Genomic DNA, 20,320 nt, shown 5'->3' on the forward strand with positions numbered 1-20,320 from the left:
TATGTGTCCGGAGCCTGTGCTCCGCAAAAAAAAAAAAGAGTAAAAAAAAGGAGGGTGGCTTTCAGACATGCAAGAATTCAGAAAGTTTAGCACCGTGCAGACTCTATAAGAAGGGGGGAAAATAACATAAGGATTAAACAAAACAAAATCCAACTAAGGGGACAGTGATTTGTTATAACCCAGAAGAAGTGAACAAGATCAAAAAGAAATTAAAAGAAGATCTTTTTTTTTTTTGCAAGATACTCAAATGTTCTTTTCTAACAAAGTTTAAATGACATTGTATTACATTTCCTTTAATAGTATTCCAACCACTCTGCTTGGTTACAGTGAATAATATTCATAAATTACATTATTACAAGTGCTGCTTATTGGTCTTTAACATTAGGCTCAGTCCATAGACAAAGCAGATATTTGCTTATTAGTTACAGAATGCAAATGTTATATATCTACAGTATAAAATTAATTATAAATAAAAATTAGAAAGGAAAAAAATTGAAAAGAGGCAGGAATGTAAATGAATTAAATTTACCATCCTTCATAAGAGGGAGCTAAAAGCTGACTACAGTTTATAAATCAGGAAATAGGCGAAAAAAACTGTATTCTATAAAGTTGTAATGGTAAATTACCAGAAAGACTGGGTGGGAGGGAGGCTTGATATTTCAATTTTGCCCTTCCAACAATCTGAATATTTAAAATCTATCTGTAAATATTTTTTCTCTTTTAAAGAAGTTGTTAGACGGCCTTCTGTATTTGGGAAGAGCGAGCTTGTCTTTGAACTGCCCAAGACAGGGAACTAAAAGGTAGCCTCTGGGTTCACCGGAACTCTTTTGTATTAGTCATTCTGCAAATCCAGCTGCTGTCAGCTTCTGAGCTGAAGACACAAGGAAACTGATAGGCCTGTAGGGGCTGTTTCTAGGAATGAGGACAGCAGTCAGAGGGGGCTTGTTCTGCTTATAGAGGCCCAGCAGAGCCCGCACATCCTCCTTTGATGAGTAATTCCCAGTCAGAATTTTACCCAGGGCTCACCCTTCCATCTCCTCCTGTAGAGAAGCCTTTTCTCTCTCATGCTGCTCTGAATGAAGACAGGAAGTGATGGTGCTCGGAGCAGTCATCAGCTTGGGTACAGACAGCTGTGACTCCTTCTCACCTGCCTTTAAAGTCTCTTGGCCTTTCCTGCATTTGAGGTGGCCCTGTAGGTCTCCACCTTTTCCACATTGCTTTGGCTCTGGGTATCAGAAATGGTCCCAGCTCCATCGTAATGTGACACAGGGCTGCACATTTGCCAGCACAAATATCGTAGATTGGCAAACCCTGAGCCGGTCTCCACAGAACAGTTGACCTTCATGTTAGAACAGGGGGCTCAATTGAGGGCAGGTTTGCTTCTCAGGGGACACTGGGCCATGTCAGGAGACATTTTTGTTGTCACACCTGAGGGAAGTGTTGGGGGTACTCTAGTGGGCAGAGGCCAGAGATGCTGCTAGGCATCCTACAACGCAGGACAGCCCCCTACGACAAAGGGTGATCTGGCCCACAATGCCACTAGTGTCGAGGTGGAGAAACTGTGCTGGAGAGTCTGGGAGAGAGGCAGCAGGTAGAGTGAAGAGTAGTCCTGTATGGGAAGGTGGGAGGTTGAGGTCTGAGTGACCTTCGTGAAACCGTTTTGCCTTTTGCCGAGTCCTTTCAGGTCCTGTCCACCTCGAACTTTTCCACCATGTGACCTCTGGGGGGAGGGGACCCAGGGGCTGTAACATCTCCACTCCCGCTACACGATTTCCTGTTTCCAAAACATGAGCTGGTTGTGTGTCAAAAGCTGGAAGGCTGATCAAAACCAAAATTCTCATTCAGCATAACAAAGAAGGCAGAAGGGTGTTCTAATTAATCAGATATTCTTTTTAACTGAAAATGAGGAACCGCCAACCTGAAAGTTAACAGGTAACATTTAAGGCTGTTGGGGCATAGTTTAATCTTGGATTCAGACTGTTGCAGACTACAGGTACTTTCTGTATTGTACTGGTAAAATGGGGGGAAAGAGGCTTTTTTGGGGGTAGAATGCCAGATGATTTACTCTTTGGGATTTCTAAACACATTTTGTTGGGTGTGTGTTTTCTTTGCAGGCACTTTTCCTTAATTCTCTTTTTAAAGTTACTTGAAGCCCATCCTCACACACAGTGGCCCCCCATTAACCACCACTCTCCCAGCCTGGTGTGGCTTGCTCGCTCGATGTCTGACCAGTCCCCAGGTGTACGACGTAAGTACAGCATGGCCAGGTTGCTATGGTAACACTGCAGTTCTGCTATGGCCTTTGCTTTGAATTTCTACCAAACGTGACAGAGAACAGCATCAATGTCTCCTTCTCTTAAAGATAGTTGAGGCTTCCAGCCTCCCCAGCCCCTCCCCATATACAAATGGAATTCCCGTGCCACCTCTGACAAACTGTTTTTAAATTACAAAAAATGGGTCAGATGCCAAGAACACCATTTCCTTAGAACTGCTCCCAGTTTTGTAAAGTGATTTTTAATGCTTATGGTGAGTTTTTAGTGGAATATGAGCCTAGGTAATAATGCTAATTACCTTTCCTTTTATGTTGGAAGGATACAGACCAATAGATTAAAAAGTTACTTTTATAATTTCCCAACCCATTTTATTTAATAAATCTGTCTTATTTTGAATGCTAAATAGTTTGCTTAGTTTGGACCTCTGTGTAAAGTGACAGTGTGGGCCATTTGGATGTGTTTTATCATCAGAAACAAAGGGTAGTGACTCGGCATCCTCACTTCTCCCGCTAAAGAAGCTCCAACTGATTACACTGTTTGATTTTGTTTCACTGGGCTTACGTGTTTCTTTGCCTTCTAGCTCTAGTCTCCTTTAACCAATTTCTAAAGCCTTCCTTCTTACTTAGGTTTTACAAGGGTCACTTTTCATGTCTCTGTAATAGTAAAGTAACTAACCCACTATGAAAACTTTATAAAAACCTTACCTAATCGGAAGCTTACCAACTATTCCTCACACATCAGTTAGGGGTATCTGGCCTACTTTGAACTCAGCATAAACTCAATATACTTCCAGGGACTTAAATTGAAAGTGCTCCCCTGACCACTTCCAGAGCCTGCCCAAGGTTTGCTTCCTGGGGTAATGTTTGGGCTGTGGACTCCCCACAGCCAACCCAAGATGCGGTGACTTGGGCTACAGGCAAGAACCACCCTCTATTCTGCCGTTACTGCCTTGGGCTGGGGTCCTGACTGGGGTCCCAGCCACCTCCAGACACGGAGAGGCCTGCTGCTGAGAGAGTGAGAGCAGAGAGTCTTTGGAAGTTTAACTGAGGAAGCCAGAGGTGAGAGAATGGAGGGGGATCCATGTGGAGTCTAGTGCCGGGTGAGGGCATCAGATGAGCCATTCTCTGGGCTGTTTGACACACTTTTGGGTGGGCCCTCCCATCACCTGGAGGGCGTTTTATACTTCACCAGGATTCTTTGGGAGATATGGAAGATGTTCGTTATTCCTCATTTCCACTAACTGTAAATGAAATTTAGGTTTGAGAACCACCTAGAAAACACTGTTCTTCCACCTAACGAAAATGATCTGTGGCTATTTAAATGCACACATTCCCACGACACTCTTGCTTGCAGGTGTTTGCAGGGTTATTTCACTCCATTTCCATAGCAGCCCTCACTGGACAGCTAGTTATGTAATTACACAAACCTTCAGCTGAACAAAACTTTTGTCAATCCTGTCATCTGGAATTCAAGGGTGTGGGATAGTTTTGTCGTCAGCGTAGAACATTCCTTAAGCTTCCATCTGGAAATCCCTCTCCACTGGGTTTTACTACGTCCTTGTTTCTGAGTGACCTTTCCTGGGGTACTATTTGTCTGGGCTTGTGAGTTTCATCATGGAATGGGACAATATCCAGTCTTGTTTTCTCCTGTCAGTGAATCGTGGCCCTGCTTCCCACTGCGAGGCGTCAGAGTGGGCCACGCCGGAGCTTCCATCTGGGGGTTCCTCTGTGCTGCTGGGGAGGGAGGGGCTTGGCTCCATTTGCAGAATTCCCCGCACATGCAGTTGTTCTGTATTCCTCTGTGTCCCCATGTGGCTCCTAACCTCGAAACAGCAAAATACGTGCCAGGAGAGTCTTCTCCTGAACATTGGGAGCTAAGGAGCCCTGGGAGAGAGATTTTGACAGAGATGAACAAAAACATTACTTAGCACATGTATGAACAGGAGAAATGGAACGTGCTAAAACAGGGAACATGATGTCATCTGTTGTTAAGAAAACCATCATGGAGCAGATGGAGTTTCAGGACTTTCAGAACTACTAATGGGGAGGAGGAAATTGGGGAGTTTGGACTGAGCTTTAGAATTATGCTCTGCCTGAGTCAAGGATGTTAATTGAACTGTACGTTTGCTCCCTGCCTCATTCCGGTGAGGGATGGAGGCAGCAAGCAAGAGGACTTGCGTGCTTGCCTGTTAAAAAAGTCGGAGCCCTGATTAAGTGGAGTCACACTGTGGAGAGTGGAGAAGCCGACGTCACTGAGAAACAATGCAGAAAACAAGCATGTGCTTGTCACTCTTACGTGCCCAGAGATGGGCCAGAACCCACGGGTCCTCCCTAGGTCAGTGCATTTAACAGGCGTTGGTCTAGCACCTCCTAAGAGGTCAGCAGCGCAAGCAAGGGCGCCAGGAAGAGGAGGAGATCACTGCTCTTCGGTGGTTTCTCACGTAGATGGGGATCCCCGGCCCGGACACGGGAGAATCTACCCCAAACTCGGGCAGCGAGACTGAGTGGGGGCCACATGGCTGTCAGGGAGGTAGGCTCAGCATCCCACACCAAGGAGACCCTGTCGTGTAGAGGCTGAAGGACCGCAAATGCACTTTGAAGGGAGATGGGAAGTAGGAGAGAAAGAACCGTTTACGTGGAGCGGCTTGGAAGCATATGTTTGCCATTCAAGGAAGAAGCTCCCCGTGTTTGACAGCCATGCAGCGGGGGCCCCTTGCTTTGCTTGTTAAACCATCGGAGGGTGAAAGGTTGTGCCTGACTTTACGCTGCTTCCTGACACTCTCCCCGTAGAGTCTCATAGTTTCAAGTGGCTGCCACTTAGCCTGCTTTGCTCAGCCTTGTCTGTTCTGCTACCACCGCTGCCTAGCATGAGATGCCCCACCAGTCCTCTTCCCGACGGGGTGATTTTTCACATTTTTTATGTGGGTAGAACCAGTCTAGGGACAGCATAAATCCTAACTCTGCTTCCAAGCAGCTGGACAGCCACAGGCAAATTCCATGGGTTCTCTCAGGTTTTCTTCTCTGTGACCCGAGTGTCTGTGCCCTTCATAGGGAAGGGGTGAGGATCAAACGAGACCTTCTGTGACGTTCCTGGCAGACGTATAATAGATGCTCGAGAAAACGTCCCCTCCCTCTCTGTCCCTTGCTTCATCCACCTGAGGGCTTCCTTCCCATCAGGGTGTTTCTGTGGGGACAGGAAGGAAATCCTAATTATGGCTTATCCTCTTCCCTGAATTGCTGACTAGGACAAAGAGTAGTTCAACTGTAAACCAGGTGGGTTTACGGTGGTTTGTACAGGGCAGGAGGCCGCCTCCACCCCCGGAAGACCTTCCCAAAGAAGAGAGGACCTGAAACCTATTTGTAGGTTTGCCCAGGGACCTTACTCCTTCCTACCTTTGTGGGTTGGGAAGCCGAAAATTGGAGCTGATCTCCCTTTCTTCCCTTTTGTCACTTTTTGTCCCCAAGCTGTCAGGCATTTAAAATCAGAACTGCTTTCTGGTGTTTGAAGTGCTGGTTCAGCAACAGCCTTACATTGCCTAGCACTCTACAGTTTGCATCCAGTTATCATGCTAGAGGCTCAAGGCAGGCAAGTTTTATGATCCCTCTTTTCAGATGAGGAGCTGAGGTTGGGGTTGGCTTCAGCCCAGGAAAATAGTGGTCTTCCATTTGTTGTTGATGTTCGTGGTGTTTGTTGCACGTTTCAGAACCAAGAGCCGCTGAGAGAGGAAGACTCTGATTTCATCCTGACCGAGGGCGACCTCACCTTGACCTACGGGGACAGCACAGTGACTGCGAACGGCTCCTCAAGCTCCCACGCAGCCCCCACGAGCGCCGAGGAGGTGCTGGAACGAGACCTGGGAATGGGAGAGCAGAAGGTTTCCAGCCGGGGCACCCGCCTGGTGTTTCCCCTGGAGGATAACGCGTGACTCCCCGCCCTGAGCCCTGAGTGACGGGGTAGGCCCACTGGCGGGGTGAGGATGGCTGCGAGCTTGACGTGGGGCCTTGACTGAATGGAACTAAACACTTCTATTTTATTGGGGTCTGAAGATATCTTCACATTTAAAATTTAACCCAAGACGCAGCTAGTGGGGCTAAAGTGTCTCTAAATCAAGACAAATGCAGACCTATTCCCACTTTGTTCACATAGTAGTGCGCTGTTCAGAGTTAAACAAACAAACAAACTAATAGCATGCTTTAATGCTCTCTTCATTCATTCACCTGCAGATCTGAACAAGATGTGGCAGGTTGAAGAACTCCTGGGGGTTCTTCCCAGGAGAGGCTTCATATCCAGACACAGAGATGCAGGTCTAGCTGGTTGTAGGAATAGCAAGGGGGGGAACAGGCTAGAAAATGACCGTGAAGGAAGGCAGTGGAGATTGGACCTCCAAGGATTGTGAGAAGCTGGTGTTAAACGGGCCAGAAAACATGAAAAAGCAATTTGAGTGGAGGCTCCAGCAGCGAGGCTGCGTGACTGCACCCTCCTATCAGGATTCCTGCCCTTTTTGGCTACCTGTGTTTCCTCTAGACTGAAGGTTGGAAAATATGTCCATGAACATTTCAACATGGGGGAACGAATTCCAATTCCTTCTCTGGAAATCTCCGTAAAGAAGAAGTTACTGAAATGTTTGAAACCAAAGGCAAAATAGTGTTATACTGTTGTTTTTAATTAATCTGAGGACAGGAGAAACTGTTTAGAAACTGATGGTGATATCACTGCAAAAATCAGTCAGTTCTTGAAGGCTCCCATATGAGCTGACTGCCTGGAAAACGATTAATAGGACTGGGTTCTATTGTGGATTTAGAAATAACACCACAATTTGTGGGGTGCAATTTTATCTAGGGAAGAGAAGGCAGTAAGAAGCCTAAGAGGGAACAAGCTAGTATTCGGAGGGAAGAAATCTCACTGCAAACAAAACTAACTGCAAAGAAAATACAAGATAGTATTCTTACGACTGAGTAGAATTCCAAACTTTGAGCTAATAAATACATGAGATTTCTGTGGCCACATGGGGAATCAGAGGCAAGTCAATGAAAAGTTCAGCATTATTCACCTTGATGGAAGGTTCTGTCTACTATAGACAGATTAAGAATCCAGATGTCTTGACATTGAATGCCATGTAGAGAAGGGCCATTTTCTTGGTATCTGGGGAGCCTTGCACCAGCTTAATGTGTAAGTGTGCTTTAAAATTTAGGTTTTTAGCTTGGGTTCTTTGTGGATGAGCTGTTCCACCTGCCCGCACCTGCAGTAGGTGAAATACTGAGAGAACTCTTGGAAACCAAGTTTGAGATTCTCCCCATGTCTCTATGCTTCAGTCCTAGTATATTTGAAAACCCAATTTCTAAAACATGCTTTCATAAAATGTGGGCATTTTTCTTATTATGGCAGACAAAATAGTGGCCCAGTTCAGTCTAGGACACCCATAATGAAGTCAGTCATTTAATCTTCTTGACTCGCATTTTTAATGGTTAATTTTTAAATAAGACATTACTTGATACTTTGTTTTTGAATTGATAATTTATGCAAACCAGGAAAATTTTATTATTAGGTTAAGCCAGATGAAATTGCTGACATTCAACCATTTAAAAAAAATAGGGCAATTTCATATGGTTCAATATAATATAATTGAATCATTTTTATTCCCCTCTTTCCTTCGTATCTACACTAAAGTCCATTTTGATTTTATGGTCATCCATGGGCTTTGTCCTCTTCACTGCAAACATTTTATTCTAACCTACTTAAATATAAGTAAATGGAGATTTGCTAAGGCTAAAAGTTAGCTAGGTTTGTAATTATGTGGTTGGATTTTTTATTCAGTGGATCAGAGTGAATCACTGACCTGTCGTCCTAATTTTGGTTTGCAAGATGTGGAGATTAATCCTGACCTTACCAGGGGTCATGGGAAGTGAGTCCACTCATCAACATGCTTCCACCTCTCAGAAGCATCATGCCTGTGCTGAGTGGCAAAAAAGTAGGCCTGAAATCACCTCACTCAAGGCTGAGTGTCTGTTGCCAGTCTGGCAGAAATCAGATCGAAACTGCTAAGTAATGGTGCATCCAGCTGAAGAAAGTTCCCCTGAGAGAGTAATCCCAAGTCATCTTATAAACATGTTTGTTCTGGGTTAGGGGGATGACAGTTCAGTAGTCGAATGCTCTAGAGCACAGGTTCTCAACCCTGGCTGCACATTAGGATTACCTGGCCAGTTTTTAAAACTATTGATGCTAGGGCCCTACCCTCAGAGATTCAGATTCAGTAGGTTTGGGGTGGGGCCTGGCTGCCATGCTTTGTTCTAGATCCTCAAGGATTCTAATACACAGCTAGGGTTGAGAGCCTCTAGTCTAGAACTTGCAGTGGACCCTATTTGGAACCTTAAAGAATGGCCTAGCAATGAACGTTTTATTTTAGTTGTTAGTCTTGTGGAACAAACAGTTGTTGATCGGTAATACAGACTGGGCAGCTGTGAGAGTTTCATGCTAATCTTTGCAGAAGTCAGGAATGTACCTCTTAAAGTGCAACCTAGGGCTTCCCTGGTGGTGCAGTGGTTGAGAGTCCGCCTGCCGATGCAGGGGACACGGGTTCATGTCCCGGTCCGGGAAGATCCCACATGCCGCGGAGCGGCTGGGCCCGTGAGCCATGGCCGCTGAGCCTGCGCGTCTGGAGCCTGTGCTCCACAACGGGAGAGGCCACAACAGTGAGAGGCCCGCATACCACACACACACACAAAAAAGTGCAACCTAAAAGGTCACTTTTGAAAACCTTAGAGCGTGAGAAGGAGAGATGGGCGACTTGAGTGTATGTTTGGCGGGGGGGATTAAAAACCTGTCATGTTTGACCCCATCTGTGGGAAAAAAGGGGTTTTGTCTTAACTGAGCTGCAGACTAATCAAATGTGAAGGTTTCTGAGATGGTATCTTTGCAGTTTAACCTGAGATTATATTAATAGTCCCCATTGCAGTCAAGTGAACTTTCTTTCTCTTCACACTTTGCTTGTCCCCATGCCTGCATCCACGATGGACTCCTCAGGGTAAGGATGGGCCCATTTATTGCCTGAGCAGAGGCCCCGTATTAAGTGGAAAGTTGTGATCACTTTGCTGTCACGTGGGGGTGGTGTCGGTAGCAGGTAATTAAGGAGATACAAACTTTTGTATAGCACCGACACAGGAAAGACAAAAACGCCTGCAATTCCTTTTCATACTCTTTTTGGGGACTACAAGGAGAACTGAACTAAAGAAGGAAATTTGGAATTTAAAGAAATTTGGTATTTCTTCCTAGGAAACAGGTATAGGAAGGGCATATGTGATTAAGTGGACTCTGACCATCAGGACTCAGAGTGACCAGACAAAGCATTGATGCCCTGCAGCCCAAAATCACGCTGCGACATCAAATGTTTCATCAAGCAAACAGCAAGGCGCTCTTTACGCCGTGTTCTCTAGACCTGAAAATGTCCTTCATGGTTCAGTTGACAAAATCTCTTTAGAAAACCTGAAAAAATGTTATCTCAGCTATCCGCGAACATTTCAGTCTCGGGCAAAGAAGTAATGGTTCTTTCCAAAACAGAAGTCTGTTTCACGCACACACCTCCCACCCCCCATCATAGCTCTCCCTTTCTATGTCCAGAGTGGAAGTTAATGTTATCATGTCAGCTATTTAATGTGAACAAAATGATTGCTAAATGTAGAAACACCGCTGATGCGCTCAGGGGAGGTTGCTGGCAGGGCAAACAAGCAGCTCATCAGAGGGGAAAATCATCTGCTTGGAAACCTACCTTGGTACCCATTGCGAGTTCTAAGAGGTAGATCAGAAAGCTGATTTTCCCATCTGCTATAAAATGCAATCTGGACTGAGAGCATCTGGAAAGTCAGCTTTCTGATTCAGTAAGTATATGACTCCTTATTCCACTTCAGAAATGGGACACTTGACAGGTTTCGTGCCTGCTTTTTGATGTTGCTTCTGTAGGTGAATTAGTGTAGGAGCTAGTCTGTCAAATACAGTAGATTGGTATCATTGAATTCTGATCTCTTCTGTTGTTTTTTTAAATGAGAATCTGGCTCACCAGTGTCAATTGCTGCGTTCTGATACAGTAAATTGAGGGCATCTAGTGGCCAAGAGTTAGAGTTTAGAAACGACCCACCTGAATGCTGCTTTCACCATGTGGATACCTCAAAAGACCTTCCCTCTTTCTAAAACCTAATAAGAACAATCTACAGAGAAATATTCTGGAAACCAATGCTAATGTCTAACGAGGAAAAGCAAGTAGGCTCTTTGATAAGCCTTTCAAAACGAGACCTAGAAAGAAACCATTTTTTTCCAGTTCCAAGTTTCATAAGCAGAGTTTTTATAAATTAACAAACCCATCTTGTCAGCCAGTGCTAGCAGAAATTGTAAAGAGCAAAACCAAAGTTTTTGATGTCAGTTTTATTTTTGTAAGCAGGGTATAGTCTAACCATGGCCCACATGGCACACACAGGCAGCCAGTTTTCTGCTACATGAACCTTGGAAAAGATGAGAAGGAAGGGCTGCCTGTTCTGCTGCCCTTTGTAAAGGTGTGTACCAGACATGAGAGTGCTCGGGAGAGGGAGAGGTTACCTTCTCATCCTGATGGCCACCTTTTCAAATGGGTTCACAGAACTGCCACATGTCATGGTCAGCTCAACTCTTGGCCAGTGGAAAATTATCTGGGCCTGTATGTGTTGGGGGAACTCAGGTGGAAAAGGACTTGGAAACAGCGTGAAGAACTCTACATCTGCTGTCTAAAGCACTTCAAAAAAGTTAAGATCCCAGTGTTACTGGGTGAGTATCTAGCTGCATGGACATTTGGGGGTTGACTTTAGTTGTGATTATTCCAGCTTTGGGCTTTGGAGAAGCAGTGGGATGATTTTCAGTCATGCGGGTGTTAAGTCTATGGATTTGGAATTTGTCCCTGAAATCACTCATTCGAAGTATGACTTCATGGTAGGGTCACCTCCTAGGTTTTTTATTTTTTACATAAAATACATCTGGTACTTCTTACTTAGGAAGTTTTACTATGTCTATTAAAATGATTAAATGGGAAGGCCACCAAGATTCATTTAATAGCTGAAAAGCAGTTTTTTAAATAGAATAGGATGAATTTAATATGGGCTGATGTGACCTTCTGGGGAATTTTTTTATAGAGAGCTTACTTACATACTGTAATTGGGGAAATTTTTGTCTTTTACTTCCATTCAACAGTAGCAAACTGGTGGCTTTATAAAATTAACATAGGATGTTATATAAACATGTTATATAAAATAATATTAAAGTATGTCTAACTGTGAAAAAGTGAAGACTTGGAGTTATCGGCAACCTTTATTTATGTGCAATAAGAAAAACTGGAGTTAGGCCCCCAAAGTGCTCCCTTTCCCTAGCATTTTACTTAATGTTTGCCTTTGTGTATATGTTTAGATTGATATTATAAAGCTAGCTACATGTTTTCCTGCCTTTACTGATATTTAACACATTTTTCTCAAAGCTTTTTTTTAACAAAACTCAAAATAAAAAGATTAACTGGGTGAGCTCATCTTGCTTTGTATTTCTAAAAGTATTGTCCGTTAGTAGAAGAATGCAGTATGATCCTGTTCTTAGTCTGTTTCTTTCCCTCACAGAGAGGTTCTGTTCTGGGTGGAAGCTATTCCTCTCCAACTTCATTTAGAACAGAGATTGACAAATTACGGCAGCCCCTGGACCAAATCCAGCCTACTGCTTGTTTTTGTAAATAAAGTTTTATTGGCACACACTCCACTCACTCATTTGCATACTGTCTGTGACTGCTTTCACGCAGAGCTGAGGAGTTGTAACAGCAGTGAACAACTAGCTGCTCATAAAGCCTGAACTATTTACTATCAGGGTCTTTACAGAAAAGTTTTTTGCTGACCCCTAATTGAGATGCTTGAAAATTTTTAGTTTTAAAATTAGATCTAAAAATCACAGCAACAGATTTTTTTTTAGATGTTAAAAATGTGCCTTAGGATTAAAAGAAACACTTTAAACCTGGTCTCTGCCTGTGACTTCTCCTGGCCTGCAATCATCTTTAACAGGCTTTGAGTGTTGGCTAGTTGCTAAGATTATTGAGCTCGCTATGGTTTCCTTCATAGTCTTTGTGTTCTTTTGTATGTAGACTAGCTTTTCCCTAAACCATGCAATTGAACTACACCATAACAGAGCAAAACCAAATCTTGTCATTAACAGTGACTCCAGAGTCATTTAATAATATAATTTACAAAAACATCAGATAGAACAATATAAAAGCAAAAATTTCTTTCAGTTCATTAGGGTTCTCCCACCCCAGGGAGAGAAATTACTTTTTAAAAATCCATTCAAGGGTCGGGGTGAGGGGAGCTATTTGAATTAGAGCTGGATGAGTCAGATTTTAAAAAATACCACCCAGACCTTTTATTTAATATTAAGTAATTTAATCAAGATACACAGGACTGCACTTGAACCTTATTCACATTGATGTTTTGTCCAGACACCTGCTGATGGGAAATGGTACCAAATCACGTCTCTTCTTTGTTCTGAGAACGCCTTGTTGACATGGCTCCAGCAGAGGCAGGGTCAGGCTGGGAACTAAAGCGCTTCCTATTTTATTGCCATAATTATCCACATTGCACTGTCACTTCCTTACTGGAAACTTCATTTCAACCAATGTGTCAGTCATTATTTAACAGCTCATAATATTCCTGCTCCGCAGAATAGCACAGCAGTTGGTACCAAGTCAAGCCCCAGTCTCTGACAGTGTGATAGACTGCCTCCACAGCATGGCTTCTCCAATGCTGGGACAACGTGCTGAGTGGCCTGGTTCGTGGTGACTGACCTGGAAGGGAAGGAACAAAGGATGTTTGAACTTCAGAACACAGAAATCCACGGAAAGCCTGTTGAACCTTGATGACATAAGGCCTCTTAAATATGAAACCTATAATCTTCCCTACCTAAGCTGCATTATCCAATGCTGTAGACGCATACAGAATCAGTATCTATCATTTCTGCTTGTGACCCAAGAGGTGTTTGGTGAGGATAAAGATGGGGGCACCTCTCTTAGTGTGACTGTGCTTTCTGCAGCTGCTGCTGTGGGGCGCCTGTTGAGAAGAAAACTTTCTGAGACCTGCTGGGTAGAGTGGGGTAAGGGCTGGGACTGAAGCTGTACCTTTAGGCACCGACCATGTAACCATCCACCTTTCACTTGTGTACTGGTTCGTATGTGCGAAATAAATCATGCCAACAACGATCAGCTGTTCTGTAAAACTGAGGCTGTATATAAGCAACGAGTCCAGCTTCCTACCTCTGTGGGATCTGGGCTTTTTCCATCTTCCATTAAAACACATTGCTGCATCACTTTATGGGAGCGGCAAAGGGTGAACTGACGATGTTCATGCTAGTTCTGCCACCGGTTTCTGGCTTTCTTGTGATCCTTCCTCTGACCCCGGATATGTGCCAAATTTGACATCATTTTCTAATGTAGTAAAACTTGATAGAACTACTGATGCAGCAGAGTTTGGGTAAGGAGCACTTTCAAGGTGATTAAAAATGTGCAATAAAGATTCACATTAAGCATTAGACAAGAACTGATTTCATAAATGCCTTGAGGCCTGTCTCATGACCTTTAGCATTCTGTTAGTACTGGTTATTTACATAAAGAAAGAGCCAGCATGTCAAATTTCAGTTGAATTTAGTTTAATAAAAACCAATTTCCAGACAGGCTGACTGTGGTTCCAGGTAAGGTAGAATAGATGCATTGCTCCTTATTCCTCCCACAAAGTGTAACTAAAATTCCCAAATATATTTATAAGATGAAGATAAGACTCTGAAGGATAGGAAAAACAAGCTGGACTGACTAGGGACCTTGGGAGTTGAGGAACAACACAGGTGTGAGTTGCCTGGGTTTTCTTTTTGCCTCCTCAATATCCTAGGATGGATGCTGAAGAACCAGCAGGCCAGAAATACCAATGGCCATAGACCATAAAAGCCCCATGAAAAGCCTGTTATCTCTAGCCAAAGGGCAGGGAAAGTGTCAGCCTAGAAAGAACCCAAGCACCTCAAAAAAAAAAATCCCCCCTCCTGTCAGCAGAGGCCTAGGGGAAGCCAGGGCTTCTGGACTACCACCCCCATCTGGCAATAACCAGGTGATGCACCCCTTCTTCTACCAGCACATTGTCAGTGGAGGCCTGCTAAAATAAATAAAATTCAGAGATTCATAATATATGTTCAAATGTATGCCAAATGTTTAGGATACAATAAAAAAAAAATCACTTGTCAAACCAAGAACCAGGGAGATTTTTGACTTGAATGAGAGAAGACACCTGACAGATGCCAACACTGAAACAACACAGATACTGAAATTATCCAAGAGGGATTTTAAGCTACCATCGTAAAAATACTTCAATTAGCAGTTACACACTTGAAGCAAAAAAAAAAATTCCTGGCAAAGAAATATAATATAAAAACGAAAGAGGAACCAAATGGAAAATTTAGAACTGTAAAATACAATAACCAAAATTTTAAAAGCTCACTGGATGGGCCAAATTGCAGACTACAGATGACAGTAAAGAATTAGTGAGTCTGAAAATATAACTATAGAAATTACCCAATCTGAACAAAAGAGAGAAAGTAGAGTGAAAAAAGATGAACAGGGCATCAGGGACCTGTGGTACTACAATAAATGATCTAGTGTTCATTTTTTTAAAATCAGAGTTCCAGAAAGAGGGGATAGCGATTGAGGCTGAAAAAGTACTTGAATAAATACGGCTAAAAATTTCCCACATTCGGCAAAAGAACTACAGATTCAAGAGGTTGGGTGAACCCCAACAAAACCCCAAAGAAATCTACACCAAGATACAGCATAATCAAATTTCGGGAAAGTAAAGACAAAGAAAAAATCTTGAAAGCAACTAGAGAGAAATGATGCACTACTTATGGAAACAATGATTTGAATGCCAGTGGATTTCATATCTGAAACCATGGAGGCCAGAAGGAAGTGGCATGACATTTTTCAAGAGCTGAAAGAAAATAACTGTCAACTCAGACTTCTATATTCCATGATAATATCCTTCAGGAATGAATGTGAAATAAAGACATTCTCAGATGAAGGAAGCTAAGAGAATTTATTGCCAATAGAACTGCTGTAAAAGAACTGCTAAAGGAAGTTTTTCCAGCAGAAAAGAAAGGATAAAAGAAGGAAACTTGAAACATCATGAAGAATGAACAGAAAGGATAAAATAGAAGTAAATTTAATAGACTATTCTCTTGAGTTTAAAAAATTATGTTTGACAGTTGAGGCAAAAATTATAACATTGTATGATGTAGTTCTCAATATACAGAGAGAAAATATTATAAGAGAATTATAAAGGGCACAGGATAATGGAACCTAAATGGACATAAAGTTTCTACACTTCACTTGAGGTGGTAGTAAAATGTTGAGACCAGTAGGTTGTGATTAGTTACATACGTGTAACCTAAAGAAGCCACTTTTTTGTGCAGCAAAGAAAACCATAAACAAAACGAAAAGACAGCCAACAGAATGGGAGAAAATATTTGCTAATGATGCAACCAACAAGGGATTAATTTCCAAAATATACAAACAGCTCATACAGCTCAATATCAAAAAAAACAACCCAATCAAAAAAGGGGCTGAAGATCTAATGGACATTTCTCCAAAGAAGACATACAGTGGCCAACAGGCACATGAAAAAATGTTCAACATTGCTAATTATTAGAGAAATGCAAATCAAAACTACAATGAGGCATCACCTCACTCTGGTCAGAATGGCCATCATCAAAAAGTCTACAAATAATAAATGCTGGAGAGGGTGTCAAGGAAAAGGAACCCTCCTACCCTGTTGGTAGGAATGTAAATTGGTACAGCCACTACGTGGAACAGTAGGGAGGTTCCTTAAAAAACTAAAAATAGAACTACCATATGACCCAGCAATTCCACTACTGGGCATATACCCAGAGAAAACCATAATTCAAAAAGACACATGCACCCCAATGTTCATTGTAGCACTATTTACAATAGCCAGGACATGGAAGCAACCTAAATGTCCATCGACAGAGGAATGCATAAATAAGATGTGGTACATATATACAATGGAATATTACTCAGCCATAAAAAGAAATGAAATTTGAGCTATTTGTAGTGAGGTGGATGGACCTAGAGTCTGTACAGAGTGAAGTAAATCAGAAAGAGAAAAACAAAATACTGTATGCTAACACGTATATATGGAATCTAAAAGGAAAAAAAATGGTTCTGAAGAACACAGGGGCAGGACAGGAATAAAGACACAGACGTAGAGAATGGACTTGAGGACATGGGGAGGGGGAAGGGTAAGCTGGGACGAAGTGAGAGAGTGGCATGGACTTATATTTACTACCAAATGTAAAATAGCTACTGGGAAGCAGTCGCATAGCACAGGGAGATCAGCTGGGTGCTTTGTGGCCACTTAAAGGGGTGGGATAGGGAGGGTGGGAGGGAGACGCAAGAGGGAGGAGATATGGGGATATATGTATATATATATATATATATATATATAGCTGATTCACTTTGTTATAAAGCAGAAACTAACACACCATTGTAAAGCAATTATACTCCAATAAAGATGTTTAAAAAAATCTACGTAAACTGACATCTAACCTCATTATTTATGGTGAAAGACTGAATACGTCCCCCTTAAGATCAGGAAGAACACAAAGGTGTCTGCACTTACCATTCTTATTCAACATAGTGCTAGAGGTTCTAGCCAATGAAATAAGGCAAGAAAAAGAAAAGCCATATTGATTGGAAAGAAAGAAAACAGTCCTTATTTGTGTTTATATGATTATGTACATAGAAAATCCCAAGGAATACAAAACAAACTCCTAGAACTAATAAGTGAATTCAGCAGATTTGCAGGTACAAGATCAATATTTAAAAATCAACTTTATATATACTAGAAATGAACATCTTAAAACCAAATTTTAAAACTCATGCTATTTATGATCGCTCAAATTAAATACTTAGGTATAAATCTAACAAAACAATAAAGGACCCATATGCCAAAAACTACAAAACACCAATAAAAGAAATCAAACAATCTAAATCAATAGAGAGATATAACTATGTTCATGGATTGGAAGACTCAAGTAAAGATGTCATTTTTTCCCCAAATTGATTTATAGTTTTAACAATATTCCTACCAAATTCTATCAATGCCTTTTATACATACAGAGAAGCTTATTCTAAAATTTATATGGAAAGGCAAAAAAACTAGAATAGCTAAAACCTTTCTGGAAAAGAATAGAGTAGGAATAGTCACTCTATTCAATATTAAGCTACATCTAACGACATTAATCACAACAGTGTGATACTGGTGAGGGACAGGCAGTTCTTAGACATGACATCAAATGCACAATCTACAAAAGAAAAAATGATAAATCGGATTTCATCAAAATTTTAAAACTTCTGCTCTGCCAAAGATCTTGTTAGGATGAAAAGACAAGATACAGTCTGAGAGAAAATATCTGCAACCACATATCTGACAAAGGGCTTTTATCTAGAATATACCAATCACTCTCAAAATTCAAGAGTAAAAACCAATCCAGTTAGTAAATGGGCAAAACACCTGAACCAACATTTCACCAAAGAGGAGATATGGATGGCAAATAAGCGCACAAAAAGATGTTCAACATCACTAGCCACTAGGAAAATGCAAGTGAGTACAATAACATACCACTTCATACCTATTAGGACAGCTAAGATACAACATAGCAACAATACCAAATGCTGGCGAGGCTGCACAGAAATTTCTCTCTCATACATTGCTGGTGGGAATGTAAAATGGTACAGCCACCCTGAAAAACAGTTTGGTAGTTTCTTATAAAACTAAACATAATATACCACACAAACCAGCAATTCCACTCCTGGGCATTCATCTCAGAGAAATGAAAGTTTACATCCACACAAAAACCTATACCCAAATATGCATTGCAGCTTTATTTGTAATAGTCCAAAACTGGAAACAATCCGAATGCCCTTCAAATGGGTTAATGGTTAAACAAACTGTGGTACATCCATACCATGGAAAACTACTCAGCAATGAAAAGGAATGAATTATTGATACATGCAACAACCTGGATGGATATCCAGAGAATTACGCTCAATGAAAACAGACAATCTCAAAAGGTTATATATTGTATGATTCCATTTGTATAACAATCTTGAAATAACACAGTTACAGAGATGGGGTACAGATTGGTGTTTGCCAGGGAAAGGGGTGGGATGAGGTAGGGTATGCGACTATAAAGGGATAGCACAAGAGTTTCTTTTTGCTGATGGAACAGTTCTGTATCTCGATTGTGGTGATGTTTACGTATATGTGATAAAATCACACAGATCTATGCACACACATACACACAAAATGAGTGTACGTAAAAACTGTTAAAAACTGAATAAGGCCTGTAGATTGTACCAATGTCAATTTCATGGTGTTGATATTGATCTATGTGTAAGATGTGTAACATGTTACCTTTGGGAGAAGCTGGGTGAAGGGTACACTGGACCTCTTTGTACTATTTTTGCAACCTCCCATGAGTCTATAGTTATTTCAAAATAAAAAGTTTTCCTCTGTCACTCTTTCTTTGTACAATGCATTCAGCTCTCCATTTGGGTCATTTTAAAGACTGAGAACACTTGGCAGTAACTCAGGGTGGCTTTCTGTCAAAAACTAACCAAGTGCTAAATGTTGCCTGATCATATCCTATGTCCTGACAGATGTTTATGGAGATACTATCAGCCCAACCTGTGGACCCATAAGCACTCTTTAAGTCCTTTTATTAAAAACCTTCTTTAAAAAATTTTTAAAAATCTACCTGAAAAGCTGCTTTTTGTAAGTCCAAATTTTCTTTTTATCAAATCACCCAGCAGTACAAGGTGGGAGGAGAGGAGAAACAGGTGCCCTCAAAGATCTATTACTGCTTCTGGGGTATTTGAAGAACAATTCTGAAGTCCTGCTAAGCCAGGCTGGGCCCAGGCAGCAACCCCACAAGGCCCTTTCTTCACATCAGAAATGGATTCCTGTTCTTCTGGTTTGGTCTCAGTTCCTGAATGTCACCGCACCAGGGCAGGGATGCTCAAATACCTTCCAGTTCTCACTTCACCTCCAAGTAGACCCTACAAAAACTATCAGTTAATTTCCTCCCATTTTAATTACTTCTGGTTGTGTTTAAAACACTAACATGTCCATGAATTCTTAGTGTGATGATCCCCCAAATTCTTAAGCTCCTTAGATATAGGATTAAGAATTTAACTCCAGACCCCACTCTTCTTAATACTATGTGGCCTGATTCATTTGGAGCAATGAAGTGTTCAAGTTTGCATGCATAGTTTAAAAGTGAACGCTCAGGTTATCAGCCAGCTACAGTTACCAAGTAGCCAGCTTTGCCCTTTTACAACTGCTAGATGTTTAACAATGTAGAAGTAAATTTTAAGCTACTAAACTTCTTGGTTAAAATTGTTTCCGCTTGTCCAGCGTCTGGGGAGAATGTTTACTACTGCCTGAACCACCTGAAATGGTGTAGACCCTTCTGGTCATTCTGAAGTCAAAACTATTTCAAGACCTATCCTGTATGATAATAGAGAATAGATAATTTTAAAAACTGTCTTGGTGCAATTAATTACAGAGATTTCTGTATATTGTTTTGTGAAGCATGTATAAAAGGCTTTTTTTTAATATGTGGCATTGAAGTGTGAAGTCATTCCTTAATGGCTTAATTAATACTCAAATTAATTCACAAATTCACTTGCACTTTTAAAAAATGGATTGTTTACTTAAAGATTCAAAGTCATACTCCCATGAGTTGGGTGTATTTTATCTCCTTTGCTACAGTTCCCCTGAGTACTTAAATGACCAGCCGGGCCCTAACTGCAGCTGGTTGACCTACTAATAGCCTCATTGCCATCAAAGGGAAACGTCATTCCAGGCTGTGATTGCCTGCAGTTGGCTTGGCTGCGGCTCTCCGGGCGGAATAACCCAGGAAGACACACTCTTAGCATTTTAATCAAA

General features: G+C 41.7%; 2 protein-coding genes across 7 annotated transcripts in view; one reads left to right on the forward strand and one right to left on the reverse strand.

Moving 5' to 3' along the window:
• Window positions 1-13,512, forward strand: part of SLC9A7 (solute carrier family 9 member A7) — a 151,873-nt gene extending 138,361 nt beyond the window's left edge. For 3 of the 4 annotated variants that reach the window (XM_073798934.1, XM_073798932.1, XM_019943449.3), the window contains 3 exons: window positions 2,143-2,248; window positions 5,977-6,226; window positions 12,979-13,512. In XM_073798934.1, the coding sequence (XP_073655035.1) occupies window positions 2,143-2,248; window positions 5,977-6,198 (328 nt within the window). In that variant the 3' untranslated portion in view covers window positions 6,199-6,226; window positions 12,979-13,512. Of the gene's footprint in view, window positions 1-2,142; window positions 2,249-5,976; window positions 6,244-12,978 lie in introns of all 4 variants that reach the window. The other variant, XM_073798933.1, reaches the window with a different exon arrangement.
• Window positions 1-20,320, reverse strand: part of CHST7 (carbohydrate sulfotransferase 7) — a 71,583-nt gene that overhangs the window by 35,431 nt on the left and 15,832 nt on the right. The window contains exon 2 of one of the 3 annotated variants that reach the window (XM_019943459.3): window positions 10,378-13,101. The exons of the other annotated variants lie outside the window; for them this stretch is intronic. The gene's annotated coding sequence lies outside the window, so the exon portion shown is untranslated. Of the gene's footprint in view, window positions 1-10,377; window positions 13,102-20,320 lie in introns of those variants that run through there. 3 annotated transcript variants of the gene reach the window in all.

This window comes from Tursiops truncatus, chromosome X, assembly GCF_011762595.2.
Source record: "Tursiops truncatus isolate mTurTru1 chromosome X, mTurTru1.mat.Y, whole genome shotgun sequence".
In the NCBI taxonomy this organism is placed as follows: Eukaryota; Metazoa; Chordata; class Mammalia; order Artiodactyla; family Delphinidae; genus Tursiops; species Tursiops truncatus.